At 38.0% G+C, this 27,653-nt stretch overlaps 1 protein-coding gene across 7 annotated transcripts in view; it reads right to left on the bottom strand.

Moving 5' to 3' along the window:
- The window catches only part of TP63 (tumor protein p63), a 259,044-nt gene that overhangs the window by 20,656 nt on the left and 210,735 nt on the right, over positions 1 to 27,653 (bottom strand). For 6 of the 7 annotated variants that reach the window (XM_032171896.2, XM_032171898.2, XM_032171901.2 and 3 more), the window contains 6 exons: positions 11,924 to 12,110; positions 9,587 to 9,702; positions 8,442 to 8,551; positions 7,668 to 7,804; positions 6,978 to 7,060; positions 3,430 to 3,566 (listed from right to left, as the gene is read on the bottom strand). In XM_032171896.2, coding sequence (XP_032027787.1) covers positions 3,430 to 3,566; positions 6,978 to 7,060; positions 7,668 to 7,804; positions 8,442 to 8,551; positions 9,587 to 9,702; positions 11,924 to 12,110 — 770 coding nt within the window. The remainder of the gene's footprint in view (positions 1 to 3,429; positions 3,567 to 6,977; positions 7,061 to 7,667; positions 7,805 to 8,441; positions 8,552 to 9,586; positions 9,703 to 11,923; positions 12,111 to 27,653) is intronic. The other variant, XM_032171897.2, reaches the window with a different exon arrangement.

Genomic DNA, 27,653 nt, shown 5'->3' with positions numbered 1-27,653 from the left:
AAATCTTGTGTGCTTTTAAAAATAACACAATATTAACATGTGTTTTCTTCTCTGGTGATACAGATTATTTTATGAAATATGAATAAAAAATTCCCTTTAGAGCAATATGAGCCAGTCAGACAATAAGCACTGGATACTCATCGTATAGAAAAAGAGGGTTATGTATTTTCATGTACGCCATAAAAACAGATACATTTAGCATATGTCCCTGAACTGAATGATGTCAATCCTCCTAGCTTGTCAAGTCTCTAAAACAATGACATGAAACTTTTCTTTTTCTCATATGATCCATGGAAACTGTTTAAAATTGTCCTATTAACTTGCACAATGCTGAGAATAAATTTCCAGAGCTTTCTTCAAACTCAGAGTGTTAAGGTTAGAAATTCACCATTAAATTGTAGACCATGGGAAGGCAGGAGCTACATCTTTCTCACCTCTATCCTTAATGCTTTCACATAGCAGATCTTCAATAAGAATATGTGACATGAATCAAGTCAACTATTCCAGCCTCATCTGACAATGAGGTTGTGTCATTAACTGCATTTTATATCTGGATGGGCATGCCTCACTTTCTCAGACAAAAAAGATATCTGTTCAAGGCTGGTGTTGTTTTTATTAGATACTGAAATGCCACCTGAAAAACCACTTCAGGATTTCCTAAAATCTTTTAATACCTTTCTAGCTTGGAATATACATATTAACTTCCAAGTACACCTATCAAACAAAATTGGAGCCTCAAGAAGCAATGAAAGGAGATCCACTCATTTATCTATAAGACAGACTATCAAACTACAGCAAGCTAAGAATAGTCTATATATATATATATAATACAGACATACATATAATACATACATATGGATGTATGTATTTTTTTTTTTCTTTTTCTTTTTGAGATGAAGTCTCTCTCTGTTGCCCAGGCTGGAATGCAGCGGCACAATCTTGGCTCACTGCAACCTCTGTCTCCCAGGTTCAAGCGATTCTCCTGCCTCAGCCTCCCAAGTAGCTGAGATTAGAGGCACCCGCCACCATGCCTGGCAAATTTTTTGTATTTTTTAGTAGAGATGGGGTTTCACCATGTTAGCCAGGCTGGTCGCGAACTCCTGAACTCAGGTGATCTACCCGCCTCAGCTTCCCAGAGTGCTGGGATTACAGGTGTGGGCCACTGTGCCCAGCCTTATTATTATTTTTTAATCAGTATGAGTGTATCTCTGATAGTGAAGAAACACTTTCTGAGCACCTGTTGTCTACAGAGTGGAGTAGACGGCAGGGAGAAAAGAAGCACATTCTCTGTTCAAAGGACTCTAAGCTATTTGAGCATCCAAGATCCTTTTTGGCCAGAAGGGATCTCACGATTTACTTTTAGCATAAAAGTTTTGCAAATTTTAATGGTATGGTTTTATTTGTAAGCCTGAGCAGAAAGTTTAATCACACCGTGTATTCTGAAGGAGAATTAGAACTCAGAGTTGCAGACACAATGTCCATTGCTAATCATATGGATGTTTTGGGATATCAGATGGAAATATATACTAACATATTTAAGTGAAAGATGATTTAGTTCTTATAAAACCATACAACCAGGATCAAAGAAACAGAGACCTGTAACATCATTTATGGACCCAGGAGGGATATCTACCTTTCCTAAGATAGGTGTGTCATGGTATTAAGAAACACCCTCAAATTTCCTCCTGTTCACTCTGGAAGTTTGACTATACCAAAATGACCTCCAAAGCATCACTAAGTAATATATCATGCTGAACTAGTTGCTCTTCAGTACTCTTTCCTGTCTTTTTTTTTTCCAGTTAATAGGAAAAGGTCTCATATGTAGTACAGGAATTGGCAAGCTGCTTTTTGTAAAGTCCAGGTAGTAAATATTTAGATTTTCTGGTCTATATTGTCTTTTGCAACTACTCAGCTCTGCGGTTGTAGCACAAAAACAGCTGAAGATAATGCATAAAGGAAAGAGAGTGGCTGTTCCATAAATGGAACTTTATGGACCCTAAAATTTGAATTTCATATAATTTTCACATGCCATGAAATATTATTCTCCTTTTGATTGTCCCTCCCCTTATTAAAAATTGTAGGCCAGGCACGGTGGCTCATGCCTGTAATCCCAGCACTTTGGTAGGCCAAGGTGGGTGGATCACGAGGTCAGGAGTTCCAGAGAAGCCTGATCAATACGGTGAAACCCCATCTCTACTAAAAATACAAAAATTAGCCGGGCATGGTGGCACGCACCTGTAGTCCCAGCTAGGCAGAGGTTGCAGTGAGCCAAGATCATGCCACTGCACTCCAACCTGGGTGACAAAGTGAGACTCAATAATAATAATAATAATAATAAGAAGAAGAAGAAGCCCTCTTTATTACATTTTCCATAGCTAACTCCCTACAACAGCTAATAACATAGAAAATAACCATTTTTATTGTTCATTTGTATTTCTATTGTAAAATATAATCTTTGCCTCTGGAAGATAGTTTTTGACTTCTTTTTTGCCTAAAGTATGAAGTTGAAAGTCTACATTACTCAAGTGGGCTCATAATGTATATATTTCACACTTATCTACAGAGTCTCTGACGATACTTCCAGGACACATGTAATATTTTAATTAAACTAACAAGTGATTATTTTTAACCACAGAAAGGTAAATATAAACAGGGTCCTGATTGGTCAACCTGTCTTCCTTTCATAAGAGCTATTCTATTCTAGTCAGTCATAAAATAACTTTATGAAAGATCCAAGATTCAAGGCAAAGCTTAACATATAAATAGGTTATATGTATATGGTAGTATACTTGAAAAATCTGGCTTGATTTATGTAAAAAATGTACTGCTGGAAGACAATCTAGAGCAGAGATGCTAAAATATGGCAACATGATGCTACCTTATCCTTCTGCACCCAGATATTTCCCCAATTATCATGCACTAGGTCTCAGAATTCTTCTCACTACAGCATTCAAACAAGTCACTTTATATTATAGTAAAGTCTATTTGCTATCCCTGGTCTACAACGTTATTCCCAAAAGTGGATAGTGTGCATCCCAGGAGATTTACAAGACAATCCACTGGGATGAGAAAAGATTTCATGTTTTCAAATATACACATTACTACCAAATAGAGTGTGTACTTACTGTTAGTGTGTATGGATCAGGCATATAGAGAAGAGAACTAACTGTTAGTGTGAGTTTCTTTGTAATTCACCAGAAATGGTTTGTATTTAATTTCAGAACATGAGTGGAATTCCCAAGGGAAGGTTATAATAAGACACATAAAAAAAGTTGCAACTGAAAGAGGGTTGCCACACCAGGTCATCTGAATCTATGACAATCTGCTATCTCCCATTATGTTCCACATTGCTCATCAATCACCCTATTGCTGATCCAAATAATGTCACCCTCACTCATGCCTCCTAAAATGACACGTTGATACACTCACTGTTTCTGAAGTAAGTGCTGGTGCTGCTGCTGTTGCTGTTGCCTGTACGTTTCGATTGTGTGCTGAGGAAGGTACTGCATGAGTTCCAGGGACTCTTTGATCTTCAACAGCATTTCGTAAGTCTCACGGCCCCTCACCTATGGAAGTGAGCAGAAGGAAAGAAGGAAACATGAGAAGCTGTAGAACTGTTAGAAGTGTGGTCAATCCTCATTATCCGAGGACTCCGTAATTGCAATTTGTTTATTTGCCAATGTTCATTTGTAACATGAAAATCAATACTCTTGGCCCTTTTGTGGTCATTCAGACCTGCGCAGAGTGATGAAAAATTTGAGTCAACTGTGCGCGTTCCCAGCTGAGTTCGAACAAGGAGATGCTCTGTCATCTTGTAGTTCTTATGCCGTAAACCCACGTTCTTTTCATGGTCTATTTAGCGCCACATGTTTTTACATTTTTGTGCTTTTCATTGGTGATTTTGTTATTTAAAAGACCCTCAAGGGCAGTGCGGAAGTGCTATCTAGTGTCCCTAAGTGTGAGAAGGTTGTTCCATGCTTTATGAAGAAAATATGTGTGTTAGAGAAACTTTATTCAGGCATGAGTTATGAGGCTAATTGGCCACGAGTCTGATGTTAGTGAGTCAACAGTATATATTAAATAAATGTCTCTTAACAGAAACACACAACAAACGAAGTTATATATTATTCTGTTGATGAAATGTATGTGACCAGAGGTGCATAGAAACCTAATCCTATATTTCTCTTACGAGCGATGAGATGATTCATATCCACCAATACCATTTTTGCAATACCTTCATAAAACTAAACTACAAAAAATAAGAATAGATTGTAACTATGTCTAATAGGATAAAAGTTTTCATGTGGGATAAAATATGTGTCTCTCTTTAAGAGAGTCCCTTAAAATCTTTAAATAAAAGCTCTTAAAGGCTTTTACAATTATGAGCAGGGGCCAGACATGGTGGCTCACACCTATAATCCTGGCAATTTGGGAGGGGACAGATTGCTTGAGCTCAGTAGTTCAAGACCACCCCGGGAAAAAACTCCTTCTCTACAAAATGTGCACAAATTAGCGGGCATGGTGGCCGGCACCTGTGGTCCCAACTACCTGGGGAGGTGAGGTGGGAGGATTGCTTGAGCCTGGGAGTCTGAGGCTGCAGTGAACCATGATCCTGCCACTACACTCCAACCTGGGCAACAAAGTGAGATCCTGTTTCAAAACAAACAAAAACCAAAAAAACGGATGAGCAGGGCCAGGACTAGAATGAGGCAAGAGAGGCACTTCACACATGTGCATTGCCCTGGGAGTGAATGACTATTTAAATTTTGCACCCTAGGCACTTTACCTGCCTCACCCTAGTTGCCGCACCCAGTAGGAAAGGCAGAATTAGTCAGAATTCAGAAATGAAAGATGTTCTCCACCTTTTGTTGAATTAATTCTTACTCATCCCAGCTGTGGCGCCCCTTCTCTGAGAAGCTTTTCTTGCTCTTACTCTTACAGTTTTTGCATCTTTGGAACTTCTTGTGTACTCACACGGCACTAGGCCTTGATCTAGGAAACATTTATTTTATTACATTATAACTGTTTGTGTCCTCAACAGAAGGCAAGGTAGTTGAAAGTAAGAATTGTATCCTACCGAACTCTAAATGCTCAAGGTCTAGCATATTTGCCACTCACCAAACACTAACAAAATATATATTAAATTAATGGAGTTTTTCCTCACCCATAAATTATTTAGGCTAAGTCTTCTCTCAACTTGAGACATGATACTAAGAAGGATACCTCCTTCTTAGAACCAACTGAAATTTTAAAATAATTTTTCAAGCAGTTCCTGTTTTATCAGCTGAAAACATATTAAGACTTTTGGAATATTTAGTGTATCAGGGTAATGTTTTACTTTAACAACATAGCTTGAGAAACAAGACATTGGGAATCTCAGCTAACTCACCATCTGATTAGTCTACTGGCAATTTATTCCCCTGAGAGTCAGGACCCAAACAAGATGAGGAAGAAGGTGCAGCACACCTAAACCTGTTGACTTTCATTAGTTCAATCCCAGGGTAGTAGTTCATGGTCAAATCTCCTGGCCCCGCCTGGCTGTGTCTCATGTCATCACTTTAGATGGCATCAAGGGCTATGCCAGCCACCAAAACGTCATTGCCACCCTACATGGCAAAGACCTAATGCAATAAGAATTCAACTAACTGCAACCATAATCTAATAAAGTGATCTCATTAGTGATCCCAAGAGAAGTGGTGGCCCTTGTGGGAATTAATGAGGTTCTTACATAATAATTGGGCTAAGACTTCTGGCCATTTATATATACAGTTGTCTTTTGATAGCAGCAGAGCACTGATTCCAGGACTACCCACCCCCGCCTGGCCCCCATGGATAATAAAATCCTACGTTGCTCAAGTCTCTTATATAAAATGGTGTAGTATTTGCATGTAACCTATGCATATCCTCTGTATACTTTAAAATTACCTCTACATTACTTATAATATCTAATATAATATCTAATATCTTATAATATCTAATATCTAATATAATGTAAATGCTATGCAATTAGTTGTTACACTATATTGTTGTTATATTTGTATTATTTTGATTGGTGTATTTTTTTATTGTTTTTTTCCAACTATTTTTGGTCTGTGATTGGTTGAATCTGCAGATATGGAACAGACAGATAGGGAGGGCCGACTGTAATTCAGGGTTCTGCTTGCTTGGCTTGCTTTACGGTGCTGCCTAAAAGACATCAAAGTCAAGGCTATCATTGCTGCATTATCAATTTTGTGAACTTTTTCTGACAATATTTTAGGCTTAAATTTCTATGGCCATGCTGCCTGGGATAATCTTATCATTCTCAAATAATGAAGGACAAATTCATTTTAAACATTAGGGTAAGAAAAATTATGTTAGGAGTTTAGCTTTGGTTGGGTGGGTAGGTAAGTAGAGAAGCTCGTGCTAGTAATACAGTCCAAAACTATGGAGAGAAAGAATAATATTCTAATTTTAAAAAACACATATTTTCTCTCCTTTGTATCACCAGCTCTCAACCCCCTTCCCCCCTCCCCATTATGGACTGAAGGATTGTGTCCTTCCAAAGTTCATAGATGGAAATTTTAACCCCACTGGGATGACATTAGAAGGTGAGTCCTTTGGGAAGTAATTTAGGTCATGAGAGTGGAGCCTTCATAAATGGGATTTGTGCCCTTATGAAAAAAAACACCCTAGAGAGCTCTCTAGCCCTCTCCACTATATGAGAATACAGGAGAAAATGGCAGTTTGCAACTCAGAAGAGAACTCTCACCAGAACCCGACCAGAGGGGCACCTTGATCTCAGACTTCCAGACTCTAGAAAATAAACTTCTGTTGTTTGTAAGCCATCTAGTCTACGGTAGTTCGTTGTAGCAGCTTCAACTGACTAAGACACCTCCTTTCCCATTGTCACAGATAACGAGATGATGATCATACTGTAAAAGCCCATTCAAAGAAGGTTAAAATGAAGCAACCATGAACACCCAAGGGAGACCTACTGGTAAGTATAACAGTTCATCATCTGGGGATCTTCGTTTCTTGATGGATGTCATCTGGATACCATGTGTGTTCTGACGAAACGCTGGTGGAGGAAAAATGCAAGTTTCATCCTGGGAACATTTCTAAAGCAATAATGCATATTAAATATACTTAATAATTAAATATTAATATTAATCAGATTTAATACACATATCAAACACACAGTAGTACCAGCAACACATGTAAGATTAGAGGCTCTAGTCCTAAACGTCCATTTAACTGGGGACAATTGTTTTTACATTGATTGCGATCTTAGCAATAAGGAGGTGGAAGGATGGTGGGGAAGAATAAATAAAAGAAATTCAGTATGCTGGGAAATAGCCTTTGGCTTAAGTAATGTTGCAGGAAAGCCCGTATCTTGCTGGTGTGTGTCTGTGAATAGATGATGTTTATGCTACTGGTGTGGAAGTCACATTTTGAGAATCCCTGGACTGAGAAATTGTCACAATGACTACTTGTTTTTGTAAAGCCGTAGTACATGCCTGGAGTCCACTTCAATGCTATACCTATTCTCACTGGCTCTGAGGGCTGACGTCCCACTTGCTGCTGAAGGTCACAGGTCTTATCATGCAGCTTCTCCAATATCACCCCATTCTCCAACATCTGGAGAAGACTCGACCCTACCCCATTTGGCCACTACATCTACTTACGGCGCTTCGTACCATCACCGTTCTTTGTACTGTCCGAAACTTGCTGCTTTCTGATGCTATCTTCATCGGCCTTCCTGTCTCTTCCTGGGCAAGCACAGATCCGGGCCTCAAAGCAGCGTCGGCCCAGGACTTGCCCACTAGGAATTAGAATAAAGGGGAAGAAAGAGTTAAATTCAAAGCAGTTTGAAAGTCCCCTGGAGATCTCCCACTTCCACTTCCCAGATGGGCCATCACCAATGTGCTACCTGCTTAGCCATGGCGGCTTTGAGAATGGACCCCAAAGCACTTGGCAGAACACAAAAGTGCTAACATGCCACAAGTAATATTAGTAAATAACATTCCATTTGTTCTCCAAAGGACCTCCGAGCTATTAGCTGAACAGCTGTATTTAGCTACATATTTTGAAGGAAACTTGAGTTAAGCCAGTGGATGTCTCAAGGATAAAATCCCCTAAGGCAGCGCAGACTTAAAAAAAACTGTCAAATGCCTTGAGGACCACGGTCTAATCAGAACAATTCCAGTCAAATGTTAAGAATTCAGGTATGAAGTGACTTGCACACTTTTCTAGCTCTTTTTTTCCTTTTAACTTTACCCACCTTCCTTTGTCTCCACTTTCTTAGATCTTTTATGTAACTGTTTGTAGCAAGGATTTAAAGCACAAAGGACAAGCTCTCCACTGTACGTGCAAAATTAATGATAAAGCAGCCACAATTTCACTTTGCCCTCTGCTCATGATTTTTTGCGTAGAATGACAATTTTACATATGCCACTTACTCTCTGGTTTCCAGAGTAACAATGATTAAAATTGGACGGCGGTTCATCCCTCCAACACAACTGCTGTTACACATGAAATTGTACAAGACTGTCGTGAATTCAGTGCCAACCTGAAAACAAGGGGAAAATAATCTGTATTAACAATGGTTTAAACTGACGTTGTTCCCTCTCAGTTCTTCCCTCTATTTAAGGAATTCCACTTCTGATGAAGTGATACGCTTCCTCCTAAAAGGGCAAACTCTGAACCCTGTTGTAGATTTTTCTTCATCTTGCCTCCGGGGAAGCTTAAAGCTAATGTTTGCAACACTGAACACTACATTAGGTGAGACAGGCTTTAACAGATTTTGTGATCTTTGATCCTGTTCATTTGTAAGCTGATCCACATCATGTAATTCAAATAGGCTATACCACCTTCATGAATATCACTGAAAAGGGAAAACTGGGAATAATTGCCAAAAACAGTAGCAATGCTCCAAGAATATTTTCCTTATGTGGATAAAATGGTATAATATAGATCTGAATATACACTTCCATTAATAACATCTTAGGGCTCAAAATGTTCTCAGAATTAAAAATAATCTAGTCCAAAGTACATACGTATGGGTAAGGCAACTGAAGCCTAGAGAGAGAGAGTTGCCGAAGGTCCACACAGCAAGCCAGGAAACCAAAGAACTTGGGTTCTGTTACACCAGTGTACTTTCAACCACACTACTCTGCTTCACGAAACAGATTTACAAATCTATCATCTGTTCATCCAAACTTCAGCTAAGAGAGCCCTCTTAGGCTTTCCCACTTACTTATGGTAACACTTGCATCCACTACTATTGCATATCAACTACTCGTCCAATTGCCAGTTGGATAAAACAATCCCATTATACACCCAATTGCCAGTTCAATTGTTATCTGCCCTTAAGATGGGAATATGGACACAGAGCCATGTTACCAAGTTGATTCAGTGCATATTTAGGTATTCTGAAGGGAAAGCATGTGGAGAATAGGTAGAAAAAAAATACAAAAATATTACATATTTGATGACAAGAACTAAGACAGTGATAGATGCTAGAAACACCTCTGTTGCTGAAACAGATGTTCTCTCAAGTCTACTCAGTCCATAGAGTGTTGTTTTGGTTTGGTTTGCTTTTTACCTGGGGTGGCTCATAAGGTACCAGCACACTCTGTCTTCCTGTGATGGGGTCTTCTACATACTGGGCATGGCTGTTCCCCTCTACTCGAATCAAATGACTAGGAGGGGCAATCTGTCCTGCAGAGCAGAAAACGACAAATGAGTTAGTTCTTTACCTTAAAAATAAAGAAAATAAAATGAAATTGCATGAACAGGACGTTGGTGGCAAAAGAAATAGTCCGTATAATAAAGAAAATGTGCATCCTTGAAGAAACGAACAGATCCCGTAGCCAGATACCAAATACATGAAGGTGTCAAAACCTTTATAGCAACAGAAAGGGCTGGAATGCACCTCTATATTTAAGGGAACAGTCCTACAATTTGGAGTTTAAGATTAATGACTCAAGCTTTATGGAACTCTATAACTACATCTCTGACCTCATCGTGGAGGAAATTTTGCCAGCTTCCTGGAAAATGAAAGGGAAATAAGCAAATTAATTTAAAAAAAAAAATCAGTTTAACTGAGAAAATGCTGCCCAAAAGTCTGACCAGCAAATATACTGAGAAGCAGAAGATAGCAAGGATATGCCTTCCACATTTTCTTCTTTCCTCCTCCTCAACTTTTAAACATTGTGTTGATTATAAAGATAAGAAACGTTCTGGTGTTTGTGTGTTGAAGGAGTCCCAAGTTGGGTGTAAGAAAAGGGATGCAATTTTAAAAAACAGACTGAGTAAAGTTTCATAAAATTGTGATATTTAGCAGAGCTCCAGAAAAAAGAAGATGCTCCAAGAATTGGGATCCGTAAAGCTGTTTTTAACAGCTCTTAGGTCCTATAGTCCCAGTCTACAAAAACCATTCAATAAAAGTAAAAAGCGAAGTGTATGAAAATGTTCTCTGCTGCATCATCTATTACGGTTAAAACTAAAAACAATTTTTATGTTTAAAAAATGAGAAAACACACATAGTATGTTATCTTGGTGAAATACCAAGTTAGGTAGGCTGATAATGAAGTCTATCTATATTGCAATATTCTTTATGGCAGATTGTTAAGTGAAAAACAAGACACAAACATCCGGATAATGTGGCCATGTGGGCAAGGACTTGAAATTAATGTGTAAAAAATAGTTTTTTAAAGAGTATTTTGACTTTATTTTCTTCTTTTAAATTCCAATCCATTCTCTTTCTTCTTCTATTAATTTTCTCTACAATTATATTCTCTATATTTATCAATCCTTATATTTTAATATTTTTTCTATAAAGTATCCTAACCCCCAACACCTTTGGCACCCTCAATACTCTTTGAGGATTGCTTATGCTTTATCCGGCTCTTATTTTCCACTTTTCAGCACTCTCTATTTAGTCTCTCTTCATGGAACGGTAATATCAGATCTAAGGCAACTCTTGGAAATACTGATCTTTTCTGCTAAATGGTTGTAGGATCTGAGATGCAGAATAGGAGGCGTGACTTATTCCTGGATATAGATCCTAAAGGTGGCCTTCAAGATACCTCATCCCTCGACTCCCAGTCCTTTATTTGACTGCCCACAGTATGCTCTAGGCCTTCTATTTATTCCCCTTAACCATTACTTGCCTTCTCATCTTTTTTTCCCCTTTCATCTTCTGTTTTTTTCATTATTTCTTTCATTTGGTGCTGCTTTCTCTTACCCTTCCAGATTTCAACTGGTCTAGACTTGAGAATCTTTCTGGGAAAACACTAAACCTGAAGATACTGTAGCCTGGGCCAAGTAGAATAGCTACCATGTAGTCTCCTTGCACCCTCTTATTTTTATTTATTTATTTATTGAGACGGAGTCTCGCTCTGTCGCCCAGGCTGGAGTGCAGTGGTGCAGTCTTGGCTCACTGCAAGCTCCACCTCCGGGATTCACGCCATTCTCCTGCCTCAGCCTCCCCGAGTAGCTGGGACTACAGACGCCCGCCACCACGCCCAGCTAATTTTTTGTATTTTTAGTAGAGACAGGGTGTCACCGTGTTAGCCAGGATGGTCTCGATCTCCTGACCTCATGATCTCTACCCACTTCGGCCTCCCAAAGTGCTGGGACTACAGGCGTGAGCCAGCACACCCGGCCTCTTATTTTATTTTAAAGGCAAGAAAAATAAAAAGAAGGAAGCAGTAAGGAGTAAAGATAACCAGGAATTCAGGTGATCTAGTAATTACTAATATTAAATAGTTCAACCACTATGAAAGCCATGTATTTATCATTATTCTTAGATACTGTCAGATTGATCTGCCATCAGAGTGCAGAAGTCTGAACCAGGTAGGTAGGTCTCAAACAAAAATACCCACAGAATCTTGACTTTCAAGGAGGCTGAACAGTTAGAGATTCAAATTCTGCTTACCCTCATTGAATTCACGGCTCAGCTCATGGTTGGGGCACCGCTTCACCACCTCAGTGACGTGCTCAGCTTTTTTGTAGACAGGCATGGCGCGGATAACAGCTCCCTGAGGAGGCGGGGTCATCACCTTGATCTGGATGGGGCATGTCTTTGCAATTTGGCAGTAGAGTTTCTTCAGTTCAGTGGAATACTGCTTAGAGTTGGGGCCAGTGGAGAAAGGAAGGAGAGAACCAACAGGAGATATTGTTACATTCCAAATCAGAACAATAAAAATCTGTCCACTTTTTAGAGCTGCATGCTGCATGTTTACTGCTGGCTACTAGAGATGTGACATATGTCAATGTTATTAGAGGAAGTTATATTAATATTTTGTGCTATCATAAATAAAACCCTATGTTTACAAAAGGTTTTATGTTTATCAAAACACATTTATGCCATTATTTCCTGTTGTTTTCCTTTAGGATGAAGAAGCTGAGGCTCAGAGGGGTTTAAATGAGTGATACCATGAGTAGCTTCATGGATTACCATCAACTAAGTGAAAGAAGAGTATTGGCATGTACTGAGTGATATTAAACAACAACCATAAAGACAGATTTCTGCCTAGATTATAATTAACCCAGTCTTTAATATAGTTTAGAGAGACTCATAGGAATTAGGGTTCATGGGATTTTTTTAAGATGGAATATCTGTTAGAGAGTGAAGAGATTTCGCCTGACGTCAGATTGCTTGACACTGTAAAACAAGAACTCCCCTGAACGCCTGCACTTTCCTTCTAATGTCATACATAGACTAGGAGAATGCAAGAGCTGTATGGGGCCGTTCTGTCCTAAACTCCTAAAAACACCTGGCCTAATGTAGCACAGCTAATCACGGCACAGAAAGGATTTGGATGCAGATCGTCTCACTCACAAGTGAGTGAAATTTTTCCTTCTCCAGGGAGAGGAAGTTTAGTGGTGGTTAGTTGGTTGTAAGTTGGCAAAACGGGCTGGAGAAAGCCTGAGACCTAGAACCAGATAGAGATCCTATCCTGTGTTGCTTCCTCTTCCCACTTCTGAAGCAGAAGAGAACCTTCATTCTAATCCTTACACTGTAGTAAACCTCATCATCCCTGTGCTCTGGGTCAAAGCCCTATCACTACATTCCTACCCACTCAGGCACTTTGCTCAGGCAAACCACCCAGGCACTGGAATTGCTGGCCAAGAGCGGGGCACCTAGTAACATGTATCCAAACAAAGGATAAACACACACACAGGTTGCAATCATAAGTTGGCCCCAACATCCTCCCAGAGGAAAGATGGGGGTGGGCAGAGCCATGGTGGCAATCGGATTCGTTACTGGTATGTCCCACCCTAACTCTCACTAATGGCAAGTATCTTAACAAAAATCATACTTTTAAAAGTTGCTTTATTTCTTCATTTTAAAATATAGTATTTGTTTAAATGACCTTTCCTTTTCTTCCAAGTATTCCAGCATACGAAATTTTTAGTTAAAAGTTTCCCAATGCTAGAAAAGTATTGCAAAATCAGTCCTCCATGCCCGCAGGCCATGGATTAGACACAGCAAAAGGGTTTTATATAGCTTGAAGAAATAGGAAACATGCCAAAATTCAACCACAAAAATAAAACTCTACTTGGGAAACACTGAATGAAATCTAGATGGGTATTTTTGCTCTTGTGCTTTTAACTAATGACTTACACAGAAATTGTTTTATGACATATTAAGAACTTCCTTTTATTGAGAACTTGAAGAAAATAAGCATATCCATTCGTGCTTTCGTTAGGAGGTATATAATGCATAATCTAACCATGAATTTCGTAAGATGACCCTTAGGAAAGATGACTGAAAAATAAGTCTGTCAACTAATACCTAAAGGCAAATAAGGTATCCTTCCAAGTATGTAAAGATTGCAGAAATGAAGGTTAAGTGTTCAGAGTAGAAGCTTCTTACGAAAAACATTCCATTTTAATAACTGATATACTATAAATCAAGCTTGACAGAGTAAAGTATAAAAGCATTAAGAATAAGATTAAGGATCATCAAGTGCTAATTCTTGTTCATTCTCGGGGATGGGGGTGGGAATCTAATTTTTAAGCTTAATTAATGATAAATAATAATAGCTTCATCGTTTACTGAGTTCTGTCTTAAGAAATTTTATCCTGATACAACCCTAAGAGGAAGGTATTACAAGCATACTATCTCTTATCTGAAACCCCTGGGGCCAGAATTTTCAGAATCCAGAATTGTTCAGATTTTAGAAAAAGAATAGTTTGTATAACATATAAATGTATCCAGCAGAATTTAGGGTAGCACCATAAGATCAAACATTATTTCTGCAGAATTCATAAATATTCATACTAACTGATAAATGACTACGAAGCCTGGGTTTCACCATCAAATGAGTGTGCCACAAACTTAAGAAATCAAAATAAAACTGAACCAACTTCTGATTTTCAGAGCTCTTGGAACTTCAGAATTGCAGATAACAGATAATTGACTTGAATTATTATCCCTATTTTATAAATAAGAAAATAAATGTACAGAAAGGACTCGCCCGAGAACCTGCTTGGTAACTGGTACATGAGTCTATCCTAGTCCTGTAATAAGTTTCTTATCTCTCTCTTCTCTTAACTCAGCCATGCAAATGTTTACCTTTTTCTAGTTTCCAACATTGTGGTTCTTTTCTGAATCAATGACAATGTTTATACTCTTCTCCAAGAATTAAAATGGAGCTCGAAAGTGGTCTATTTAACATAGTTTTATTAATTTCTCAGTATATTGCTTACTCATTTAATTGTAGAAAGAGGCAGCAAGTGATAGAGTTGAAAAAACTTTGGGCCAGGTGGAAGACAACCTGGACGATTATACCAGCTGGCTCTGGGAATTCAAGGATACAGTCTTGCTCATTAACATGGTTTATTGAGGACTTTATGAGTCCCTCTGTATTATGGCCTCATCTATCTCTAATTCCTCCTACCCCTCCACTCCCACCCACACACATTTCTCACCCCATGTTGTACCCATACAACTTTTTAATGCTTCAAACACACCATAGGATCATCACCCAAAATTCAAAATGCTATTCCCTGAAATCATGTCCTTTGCAGCAACATGAATTGATCTGAAGGCCATTATCCTAAGTGAAACAACTCAGAAAAAGAAAATCAAGTATCATGTGTCCTCACTTATATGTGGGAGATAAGTAGTGAATACACATGTGGTCAGGCACAGTGGCTCATGCCTATAATCCCAGCAGTATGGGAGGCCAAGGCAGGTAGGAGCTCAAGACACGCCTGGACAACATGGAGAAATCCAGTCTCTACTAAAAATATGAAAAAAAAAAAAAAAAAAACCCGAAAAGGACATACGTGGACATAAAGATGGAAATAATGGACACTGATGACTCCAAAAATGAGGAAGGTAGGAGGGGATGAGGGTTAAAAAATATCTATTGGGTACAATGTTCACTATTTGGGTGACAGGTACACTAGAAGCCCAAACCTCACCATTATACAATACATTCATGTAACAATACCGAACATGTACCCACTGAATCTGAAACCTAAAAAAATTAAAAGCAACAAGCAAGCAACAACAACAACAACAAAAGTGATATTCTCAGTGTGGTACACTTCTCTTTTTCCTCTGCCCTCCACATCATGCCAGGACAATTCAGATATCACTTTTCAGCTAGTGCTGTATCTGTACTGCAAACCGTATTTTCCAATTTTAGTGGTGAGGGTTTCATATTTGACTAAATCAAAATATCTGACCACAGCCAAGATGCATTATGTTTATTGCTTTTGGTTCAATTACCAGTCCTGCAATTCAGCAACTAGAGGCGCTGAAGTGGTCTGGCACAATCGCTTTTTTTCTTTTTACAATGCCAAATCTCTGCTACTCTGTTTACTTCATTGTTTGCAAATCTGTTCCATGATGACCTTTACTTTTTTTACCCAGTACTAAGTTCAGTCTCCCTGGTCTATGTGTATTAAGAAGTCCTTAGACTTGCCCACTTCCATATCCCTTACAAAATAGCACTATCATCTCCAATTTTCCCGGCTTCCGCAAGATTGGAACATGGGAATCTGATTTACAGCAAGATTTTAAAATACTCTGATGATTCAAGTCAGCAGAAATTGTAAATTTGAACACACATAGCTTATTTTACTATCTTTCTTTCTCTGTGGAATTTAAAAAATTCACATCTAAATTGCTCCTCAACATTGACTTGAGATTCTTTTCATTCTAAGGCCTAATTTATTCTTTTTTGTATGGGGGTTTTGTTTTATGTGGTATACTTTTCCGCAAAGTATACCAGTTTTTAAGTGCAAAAGCCGATGGCTTGACAAATGGACACCGTTGTGTAACTACTACCACAATCAAGATATAGAATATTTCCATCCCTGTTCCAATTATCTTTTGCTTCTTTGAAGTTAATCCCCTCCCCAGCTCCTGGCCTCAACAATCATGTACCTCTTCTTTCCGCTAGTTTTACCTTTCCAGAATTTTATGTAAATGGAAACATATAGTATATAATCTTATGTGATAATGCCTTTGAGATTTATCTGTGGTTTTTGCATGTGTCAGCATTCCCCATTGTATTTTTGAATAGACTTCATTATTTATCAACTCACCAATTATTTCCATTTTTTTCTATCGTGTGTAAAACTATTATGAACATTCAGGTACAAATTTTTGTGAGGATGTACATTTCCATTTTTTCTTGAATACCTAGGAATATGATTGCTGGGTAAGTATATGTTTACTAACAAACGGTCAAATAGCTTTACAAAGCGGTTGTACCATTTTACATTGTCACTTGCAGTATATGAGGACTTCATATCCTTGTCAGCATCTGGTATTGTCAGCTGTTATTTTAATTGATGTCATTCTGATATGTATGCAGATCTCATTGTGGTTTAAATTAACATTTCTCTGATGATTAATAATGTTGAACATTTTTTCAGGTACTTATTTCATTCATATTTATATATAATAAAAATAAGAACAAACTTACATGTTATATAATTCTATATAACTATTTGATATTTTTTGAAGTATCTGTTCAAATATTTTGTACCTTTTAAGTTAAAAAATACTGTAATATGGCTGGGCGCGGTGGCTCACGCCTGTAATCCCAGCACTTTGAGAGGCCGAGGCGGGCGGATCACGAGGTCAGGAGATCCAGACCATCCTGGCTAACATGGTGAAAGCCCGTCTCTACTAAAAATACAAAAAAAAATTAGCCGGGTGTGGTGGCGGGTGCCTGTAGTCCCAGCTACTCGGAGAGGCTGAGGCAGGAGAATGGCGTGAACCCGGGAGGCGGAGCTTGCAGTGAGCCAAGATCGCGCCACTGCACTCCAGGCTCAGTGACAGAGCAAGACTCCGTCTCAAAAAAAAAAAAAAAAAAAAAAATTGTAATACAGACTGTGTTTTCCCCCTGTTGTAATACAGAAATTTCACTTTTTAGGTTTTGTTTTATGATTGATACAAAATAATTGTATATATTTATAGGTAAAATGTGATGTTTTGATACATGTCTATATTGTATAATGATCAAATTAGGATATTTAGTATATCCATTATCTCCTTAAACATTGATCACTTCTTTGTAGTAAGAGCATCCAAATCCACCCTTCTAGTTATTTTGAAATATGCAATACGTTACTGTTAACTACAGTCACCCTACTGTGCGATAGAACAGAACTTATTCCTTCTAACTGTAATATTGTACCCATCGACCCATCTTTTCCCCATTTCCCCTCACCCTGTGTCCCCTTCTCAGCCTCTGGTAACCCCTATTCTACTCTCGACTTCTATGAGATTAACATTTTTAGATTCCGTTTGAGTGAGATCATGTGGTTACATCTTTCTGTGCCTGGCTTAGTTCACTTAATATAATGTCCTCAGATTTATCCATGTTGTTGTAAATGACAGGATCAGGATTTCTTTTTTTATTTTTTTGAGACAGGTTCTTGCTCTGTCACTCAGGCTGGAGTACACTGGCACCATCACGGCTCACTGCAGCCTCGACCTCCCAGACTCAAGCAATTCTCCCATTTCAGCCTCCTGAGTAGCTAGGGCTACAGGTGAGCACTACCATGCCCAGCTAATTTTGGTGTATGCTTTTTGTAGAGATGGGGTCTCACTATGTTGCCCAAGCGGGTCTCAAACTCTTAGGATTAAGTGATCCTCCCATCTCAGCCTCCCAAAGTACTGGGATTACAGGCATGAGCCACTATGCCCAGCCTCAGGATTTCATTATGTTTTTCTGGCTGAATAGTATTCTACTGTGCATATACATAACATTTGCTTATCCATTTATCCTTTGATGGACACTTAGGTTGACTGCATATCTTGGCTATTGCAAATAGTGCTGCAATAAATACAGGAGTGAAGATATCCCTTTGACATACTGATTTTATTCCCTTTGGATATATACCTAGTAGTGAGATTGCTGGATCATACGGTAGTCATATTTTTAATTTTTCAAGGAACTTCTATACTATTTTCCATAATGGCTGTACTGATTTACATTCCCACTGAAAGTATGTAAAGGTTCTCTTCTCTCCACATCCTCACTAACAGTTATCTTGTTGTTAATAGCCATTCTAACTGAAGTAGTATTTCACTGTAGTTTGATTTGCATTTCTCTGATTAGTGATATTAGGCATTTTTCATATGCTTATCCTATTTTGAGAAATATCCATTCAGGTCTTTTGCCCATTTTTTAATTGGGTTATTTTGGTGATTTTGGGTAATTTGTTAATTAGGTTGCTTTTTTTCTTGAGTTTTAGGAGTCCCTTATGTATTTTGGCTACAAGTCTTTTATCAGATATACATTTAAAAAATATATTTTCTCCCAGCCTGTAGCTTGGCTTTTTTTCCTGCTTTTCCAAAATAGTTAATTATTAATATTTTCCCTTTAAAGCTCTTGCTTTTCATATCCTAAGAAATCTTGGCCTAACATTAGGAGGATTTTCTATGTTTTCTTCAAGTAGATTTATTGTCTTAGCTCTCCCATTTAGAATTGTATTTTCAGTCAATTGTTGTATATGGTGTGAGTTAAGGGTTTATAATTCTTCTCCTTTTCAACAGATATCCAATTGTTCTAACACTATTTGTTGAAAAGATTACTTGCATATTTTCCCTTGTTGAGCTGCCTTGGACTCTTTATTGAAAATCAATTGGTCATATGTGTTCATGTCTGTATCTGAATACTTCCCTCTTTCCTATTGATCTATTTGTCTATCCATATATCAATTTCAAATTGTCTGGGTTAATCTACTTTATAGTAAGTCTTGAAATCTGATTCTTGCAATTTTGTTCTTTTTGAAAATTGTTCTGGCTATTTTATATCCTTGGATTTTTCCATACAAAATTTACATACAGTTTAAAATTTCCATAAAAATGCCTGGTAAGATTTTGCATGAGATTGTGTTAAATATGTAAGGTCCTTTAGGGGAGAACAGATACCTTAGCAATGTGGTGTCTTTTAAACCATGAGCATATGATATCTCTCCATTTAAACAGAGTACTTTTTTTTTATTATACTTTAAGTTTTAGGGTACGTGTGCACAACGTGCAGGTTACATATGTATACATGTGCCATGCTGGTGTGCTGCACCCATTAACTCATCATTTAACATTAGGTATATCTCCTAATGCTATCCCTCCCCCTTCCCCCCACCCCACAACAGTCCCCGGCGTGTGATGTTCCCCTTCCTGTGTACATGTGTTCTCATTGTTCAATTCCCACCTAAGAGTGGGAACATGCGGTGTTTGGTTTTTTGTCCTTGTGATAGTTTGCTGAGAATGATGGTTTCCAGCTTCATCCATGTCCCTGCAAAGGACATGAACTCATCATTTTTTATGGCTGCATAGTATTCCGTGGTGTATATGTGCCACATTTTCTTAATCCAGTCTATTGTTGTTGGACATTTGGCTTGGTTCCAAGTCTTTGCTAAACAGAGTATCTTTAATTTTACTCAGAAATGTTTTATAGTTTTCAGTGTATAAATACTGTACATATTTTGTTAGATTTATCCTTCAGCATTTTATTTTAAAATAATTGTTATAAACAGTACTTTTAAAAATGAAAATTTCTTTTTGTTTCTAATGTGTTTTATACTATGTCATGTTTTTATACGTAATTGATTCATGTATAATGACCATGTATCCTACGACCTTGCTAAACTTACTAGTTCTTGTAGCTTTTTGTAGATGCCTTCCTTACAATCTACACAGATGATCGTGTCAACTATGAACAGAGACAGTTTTACTTCTTCCTTTCAAATCTGTATACCTTTAAATTTTTATTTTTATGTGACTGCAATAATTAAACCAGGGCTGAGTTTGCTATTTTTTTGAACTAGAATCATATATCATTCATTTTAGACTTTCATGTTTTTTCTCTAATATAAGCATTTAATTCTACCAAGTTTCTTCTAAGTACTTTTTAGCTATATCTACAAAGTTTTGATATATCTAATTCTTAATACTGAGTCATATATGAAGCATTTCTTTTAAATCTTTTATCAGTTCTCATAAACTATATCAAACGACAATACTTACATTCCTAAGAAAATTAATTCTCTAGGTCTTCTACTTGTTTCACGGGTTCCATTTCTAGCTCAAACTTATTTTCTCCTTTACACATTTCTTTACCATTCTAAACAGATTTTTAAATTGCTATTCCCAGGGTTACCTTATATCTCTATGTAGGTTTCTCCTACTTACAGGCATTAAATTAAGAACTCAGTTGATTTTATACCTGAAAAAATATCTTCTATAGCTAAGAAGTTTTCTGATTATGCCAGGCCATTGTATTACATTTCCAGCAGCTCTTTGGGTAGATAGTAAATATTTCAAACCTTCTACGTGAAGGTATAAAGTACCTTGCCCTGTAGTGTTGTCACTATGAGAAGCAATTACAGAAAATGTAAAACTTTTATCAATGTCTCCCTAGCTTCTCTTTTTCTACAATCTGCCTTTTATTCATATTTCATCATTGTCAAAATGTGCACATAGAATTCTGGAAAAAAATGATTTCTTGCTTACTCAAGAGACACATACCATTATTAACATTGTTGACTGTTTTCTGTGCATACACACACACATACATACACACACACACATATATACACACAAACACACGTACACCTTTGTACAAACTAGGGGCATATAACACAAAGACGGTATTCTTTTTATAATTTAATATATCATGAGCATGTTCTAATTTAAAAACGTGATTTTAAGTGGTTGCTGTTACAGTATTAAAAAGGGATATACCATTACTTATTTAATCATAACTTTTTAGTATAATAGTATAATTTAGTATACTTGTGTATAAATTTTACTCCAGTTAAAAATAACACCATATAGCACAGTTTAGTATATAAATTGGTTTTAGATAGATCTCTTAAAACACTACATTTTAGTGTTGTAGAAAAGTCCAAGGTCAATCTGAATTTTATTTCTTTAAATTAAGTAAGCTGCTTATTTCTCCATAGTTTCTTGTAGAATTTTGTTTATCTTTTTTAAAAAATAAAGTGGTAATGCCTCTAAATGTGATTTTTAAAAATTGAAGTTACTTGGAAATTGGTGGGTCCTTTTAACTTTCATGCTTGAACTCAATACATTTTGTTCTTCAATTGTATTTTTGTTTCTTCTGCTCGTATCAGTTTCCAGAAACACGTAAGGTCTTACTTTAGGCTCTCCACTTTCTATCCACCATACATTTTATGCAGTTTTTCCTATTGTTTGCATTTTGGGAAAGCTTCTTAAATTTGTCTTCAGTATGTGTATGGTTTTCTACAGTTAATTCTGCCCTATTCTACTACAAATACTACTTTCACTTCTGCTGCTGCATTTCAAATGTCTTTCCTTATTTAATCTTCATCCCTTTTTACTACTCCTCTTTACATCTCAGCCTGCAATTTTAGGTTTGTCACGTTTTCCCAACTTTATAGTGTTACTGTCTTATTAATTTGCACTAATCTTCTAAATATTTCTTCCAGTTCCTAAGTTGATTTTCTTGAGTATTTAACATGATGTTCCCCTATAGATAGGATTTTGTTTGTTTTTAATATAAGCCCTTTCTCACTTTTTTACTTTTCCATGAACATAGCAAGATATAGCCATAGCTAGTGTTTGCAGCTTTCATTTCATTTTGACATTTTTAAGTTCTATTCTATCAGGCTTTTAGGGCATAAAATTATTATAAAATTCTGCCAATGGCTTGAGTGTCCAATTTAGTTTAATTTTTTCTGGAATTTGTAATATTAATATTTTCATAAAAACTTAGAAGAGGCCCGGCGCAGTGGCTCACGTCTGTGATCCCAGCACTTTAGGAGGCCAAGACAGGTGGACCACCTGAGGTCAGGAGTTCAAGACCAGCCTGACCAACATGGAGAAATCCCGTCTCTACTAAAAATACAAAAAAAATTAGCTGGGCATGGTGGCACGTGCCTGTAATCCCAGCTACTCGGGAGGATGAAGCAGGAGAATTGCTTGAACTCAGGAGGCGGGGGTTGCAGTGAGCTGAGATTGCGCCATTGCACTCCAGCCTGGACAACAAAAGCAAAAGTCCGTCTCAAACAAACATAAAAACAACAACTTAGGAGAGACTACACTAAAAGCTGCTAGTCAGTTGCCATCATAAACCACAAATGAGAGCTAGCTCTTCTCATTTGTACAACATTCAATACTTATCTAGCAAACTCTTACTAGCATGTATTGCACAATGCTAGGTCCTTATTCTGTACTGGGAACAGATAGAAGTAAGATTTTAAACTCCTGGAATGCAGAATTTTATGTCTCCATACTACCTAGGATGGTACTTGAAATATAAAATAAATTGAAAGAAAAAATCAATCTTTATCCTCAAGTTGCTCACAGTCTAGAGGCAGAGTACGGCAAAAACAACCAAAATACACTGGGTATAAAGGAGCCATCTGCAAGTGTTATGGGATTACACAGATAGAACAACTACTAGGTAATAAATTTGATTTTGATTGAGCGTATACTATTACCAAGGCTCTGTTTTAGTTTTAGAAATTCAGCATTAAACAAAGACAAAGTCTATGCCCTAAAAATGCTAAAATTCTAGAATAAACAAATAACTACTATGTCAGATAGTGATAAGTGCTATAAGAAAAAGTAAATCAGGGTAAATTTAAAAGGGATAGAGTATAAAAAGCCAAGAGTCAGGGGAGTGAGTATGAAGAGGATATTGTTTTTTTCCAAGATTGTTAGGAAAGAATTCTTCAATAAGATGATATTGGAGAAAAACATCTAGAGGAAATAACGAGCTGGGCCATATACATACTTGGGGAGATAGCGTTCCAAGTACTAGAGGCAGCAAGTGCTAAGGTCCTGGCTGAGTATGCTTGCCACGGAGGCCAGTGCACCTGCAGAAAAGTAAGCAAAGCCTACGGTGGTAAGAGTTAAGATCCGAGATCAGAGATAATAGGGAGCTCAGATCACGCAAGGCCTCATAGAGCAGGACGGGTCTTGAGCTTTTTCTGTGTGAGATAGGAAGCCACTAGAGAGGCCTGAGCAACTGATGTGGTCTGATTTTCATTTCCATAAGACTACTGTAGCTGTTATGTGAAGGACAGACTTTGTGGAACAAAGACGGAAGCAGGAAGACCAGTCAGGGGGCTCCTGCCAATAATCCAAGTGAAAGATGAGAGTGGCTTAGACCAGCAGTAGAGGTGACGACAAGTCACCAGATTAGCTGATGAACTGGCTGGGGATAAGAAAGAGAAAATTAAAATAGAAAAGACAATTCACAGAGGTAGAGATATTTAAACTAGGCCTTAAAAAAAGAAGCTATTATTCACAAATTGGATTGTGCACCCAAGAAAGAAAGGAAGAAAAAGCCAGGAGACAACAGTAGGCTTTCCATGAAGACAGAATATCATCAGTAAAAGCAAAGGGATGTTAACTGTGGATGAAATATAGATGGAATGGGGGAAGGAGGAGGAGTAGCCGAGCAGAAGTCAATGAGGCTGAGCTAGAAAGGCACTTACCAGATTCTGAGGAGCCTTGGATGTCACAAGATACCATTAACTACTATGAGCAGGCAAAGAGGTGTCACTGAGGATTATAAGGTAGGGGAAAGACCTAATCAGTTCTTTATATTCAGAAATACAAAGGTGGTGGGAGCAAGCAAAGTAAAAACGGGGGAAACCCATCAGGAGCTATTCAGACAAGAAATGAGGAGGGCCCGACCTAGGCCAGTAGAAATGAATGAAAAGGGAAAAAGATGGGGGAAACTCTTTGGATTTACTAAATTCAGCCTTCTTGGCTTTAACATGAAATATATACATGGAAGTACCAAAACAGACCGATAAATATTATGCTTTAGAACAAAAGATGCTTGCAAAAATAATATCAGTTATTTGCTTATCCGTTTTCTAAAATCAAAGCAGAATGAATGAGTTAATTTTAACACAGGGCTCCTGATATTCAGCAGACAATTGAAACCTGGCTTAGCCAATGGAATTGTCAACAATAGAGAAAGGTTAGTTTTAGTCTGGACAAATAAAGAAATTACATGAAGGAACACTGGAATTAATAGGCCAATTTTGTTGTGAAGGAGAGAGCTCAGTTCTCAGATCTAAGAGCAACAGAAAACAGACGCTTGTCCAACACCAACAACTGTGGGCATCATTTATTTATTGGACTAGGAGTTAAAAAATCCTGTTTAAATTCTGCCTCCTCTTTTTATTCTCTCCCTCTGCCTTCATCTAGTCGTAACTGAGTACTCCCATTTTTTTCTAAGAAAAAGGGAATGAGTTACTATTATTTTTATTATTTTCTCTTCTCCTGTCCCCTTTCCTCCTGTTCCCTGTTTCCTACTTAGCCCTTCAGAAATGCAGATAAAACCCTTCACATCCCCCTCACCAGATACTCCCTGCAGGGTAAGTTCTAACAGTGCACTCCAAGACACATTGCTCCGGGAGAGTTGATAGTCCATTTGCAGACCAGAGCACACCCGTCATGGAACTTTCACCTTCAGGGGGTAGCCTCGGGACTTTCATCCATCAGGAGGGCATATCTCAAGTATGCTTGCTTGGCCATTTTCACAACTTATTTCTGCCCAGGAAGGTGCCAACTCAACTATCAGATATGTAAGGCACCAAGCTAGCAGGGGGACCCCCCTGCCCTTGTTCACTTCCCTCCTTACCTTATAAAAGTGTCCACTTCTTTCTGCTCCAAAGGGGAACTAACACATTTTATTTTGTTTATTTATTTTTGAGGCAGTCTCGCTCTGTCACCCAGGCTGGAGTGCGGTGGCGCAATCTTGGCTCACTGCAACCTCTGCCTGCCAGGTTCAAGCGATTCTCCTGCCTCAACCTCCAGAGTAGCTGGGATTATAGGCGCCCACCACCACGCCCAGTTAATTTTTTTTTCTTTTTTTTTTTTTTTTTTAGTAGAAATGGGGTTTCCCCATGTTGCCCAGGCTGGTCTCTCACTCTTTGGGCTCAAGCGATCCACCTGCCTCGGCCTCCCAAAGTGCTGGGATTATGAGCGTGAGCCACCACGTCCTGCTGGAAATAATACATTTAAAGGCAGAACGCTTTGTGCCCCTTCCCAAGCTAGCTTTGGAATAAAATAAATTCTCTTGCTTTGTTATCAGACCTCACTGTTGTTAATGGAGCTCTGCGGGTGGCGAGCATCTAACCCACATTTTGGCCACTTCACCATTACAAATATAAAATGGAAAAAGTTACAGTTCATATCTCTTAATGTGAAAGAAAAAATAGATACAAAAATCCTCACTCAACTGCAAAGATCAAAATAACAGTCACGTATAACGATTATTACTGAAGCCTCATATTTCTAAGATTCTCCACGTAAAGTGTTTAACATAGCTTAAGTAATTTTGAGACAGCACTGTGAAAACAATATCTCAACCTGGTGAGAAAGTGGTTGTTGACGTAATAAAAGTCTGCTAAAGTTTGAATGTTAACCATTTATAATAAATCACAGTTCATATTTATCTACTAATAATCATTAAGTTCTCAACCATTTCAAATTACTAGATTCATTTATTTAAAAAATGAATTTTGTTTATCTACTCCCATACATTTTTAATACACATCCATATGCCCATAAATATATGTAATATAATTTTGCGTGTCCTTAAAATTCAACTAATTTACATCATCCTGCATTTAGCCTTCGTAATCTATTTTCAATTCCCATGCTTCCCAGATTTATCCATGTTCTTATATACAGGTATATTTTATTCATTTTAATGGCTGAAAGAAGGGAAATGAGATAGAATGGAGGAGGACTTTTTGCTTTATATTATATTTAAGGAAAAGATTTGAAGCAATATGGAAAAATGTTAACATTTTGTCTTATACTCAGATGTCTTAATTTACTTACTTTTTTTTACATTAAAAATAATTCTTTTTTTGGTGGTGGTGGGGGAAGGGGTGCAGGGGGATGGAGTCTCACACTGTTGCCCAGGCTGGAGGGAAGTGGTATGATCTTGGCTCCCTGCAACACCCACCTCCTGGGTGCAAGCAATTCACCTGCCTCAGCCTCCCGAACAGCTGGGACTACAGGCAAGTGCCACCACGCCTGGCTAATTTTTGTATTTTTAGTAGAGACAGCGTTTCCCCATGTTGGTCAGGCTGGTCTCAAACTCTTGACCTCAAGTGTGATCCGCCTACCTCAGCCTGCCAAAGTACTGGGATTATAGGCATAAACCACCATGCCTGACGTTGAAATATTTCTTACTTAAAATGTTTAATACGTAAATTATTATGAGTAGCACCAACCTGTAAACTTGTTACAGACCTAAGATTTTAGAAGACAGAGAATACAGAAGATGTTAGAACTCAGAAGGAACATTACAGCTTCTCTTGTCCAATCCTTCTTCTCCTAATTTTCTGATATAAAACTGAGACTTAAAGAGGTGAAGCTTATTAATTCAGTAAATATTTATTGAGCACCCGCTTCATGCCAGTCCTTGCCCTGGCTATTAGGGAACCAACAGTAAACCTTACACTACGGGAGTTGATCTAAAGGAAGTACTGACATTAAAAAAATAATTTCTAAAATCGTGATATATGTCCTGAAAAAAAAAAAAAAGCAAAAGGAGAGAAGGTAAAACATGGGGCTCTATTTAGTTTGGAGGACGTTTTGGGAAAATGCTTAAACTGTGTTTTTTCCTCTCCTGTCACATTACCACAGCAACAATCAATAACACAGAAGATGACTTCTGTGGCCAAATGTGTGGGAGTTTTTCACCACTCACCAAGCAGCAGTCACCAAGCTGGGTGTCCTCCAATTCAACTGTGCCACTGTCTACCTGGAGATCTGTCATGTCTCACAGGTTGAAGACTCAGTTCCCAAGACTCTACACACAGCCAGGAGAAAATCCAGGCGTCTGGAATTTCTGACCGACCAGCTTCAAATTGGGGTTTCCACGACCCCAGTTTGGGTTTGATTAATTTGCTGGAGCAGCTTACAGAATTCAAGGAAACACATTTACTGGTTTATTATAAAGGATGTTGCAGAGGATGAAGATGAAGGGACATCTAGGGAGTGGTATGGGGGGAGAGTTGCAGAGTTTCCGTGCCCTCCCTGGGCTTCGACCTCTAAAAATCTCCACGTTTTACTATCTTGAACCCTGCTGAAACCTGTCCTCTTGGGTTTTTATGAAGGCTTCATTATCTAGCCATGATTGATTAAACCTTTGGCAACTGGT

The sequence above is a fragment of the Hylobates moloch genome, unplaced genomic scaffold (genome assembly GCF_009828535.3).
Source record: "Hylobates moloch isolate HMO894 unplaced genomic scaffold, HMol_V3 SCAFFOLD_13, whole genome shotgun sequence".
Classification (NCBI taxonomy): domain Eukaryota; kingdom Metazoa; phylum Chordata; class Mammalia; order Primates; family Hylobatidae; genus Hylobates; species Hylobates moloch.
The sequence above is the reverse complement of the archived record's forward strand: the minus strand, read 5'-3'. Positions and strand labels throughout refer to the sequence as shown.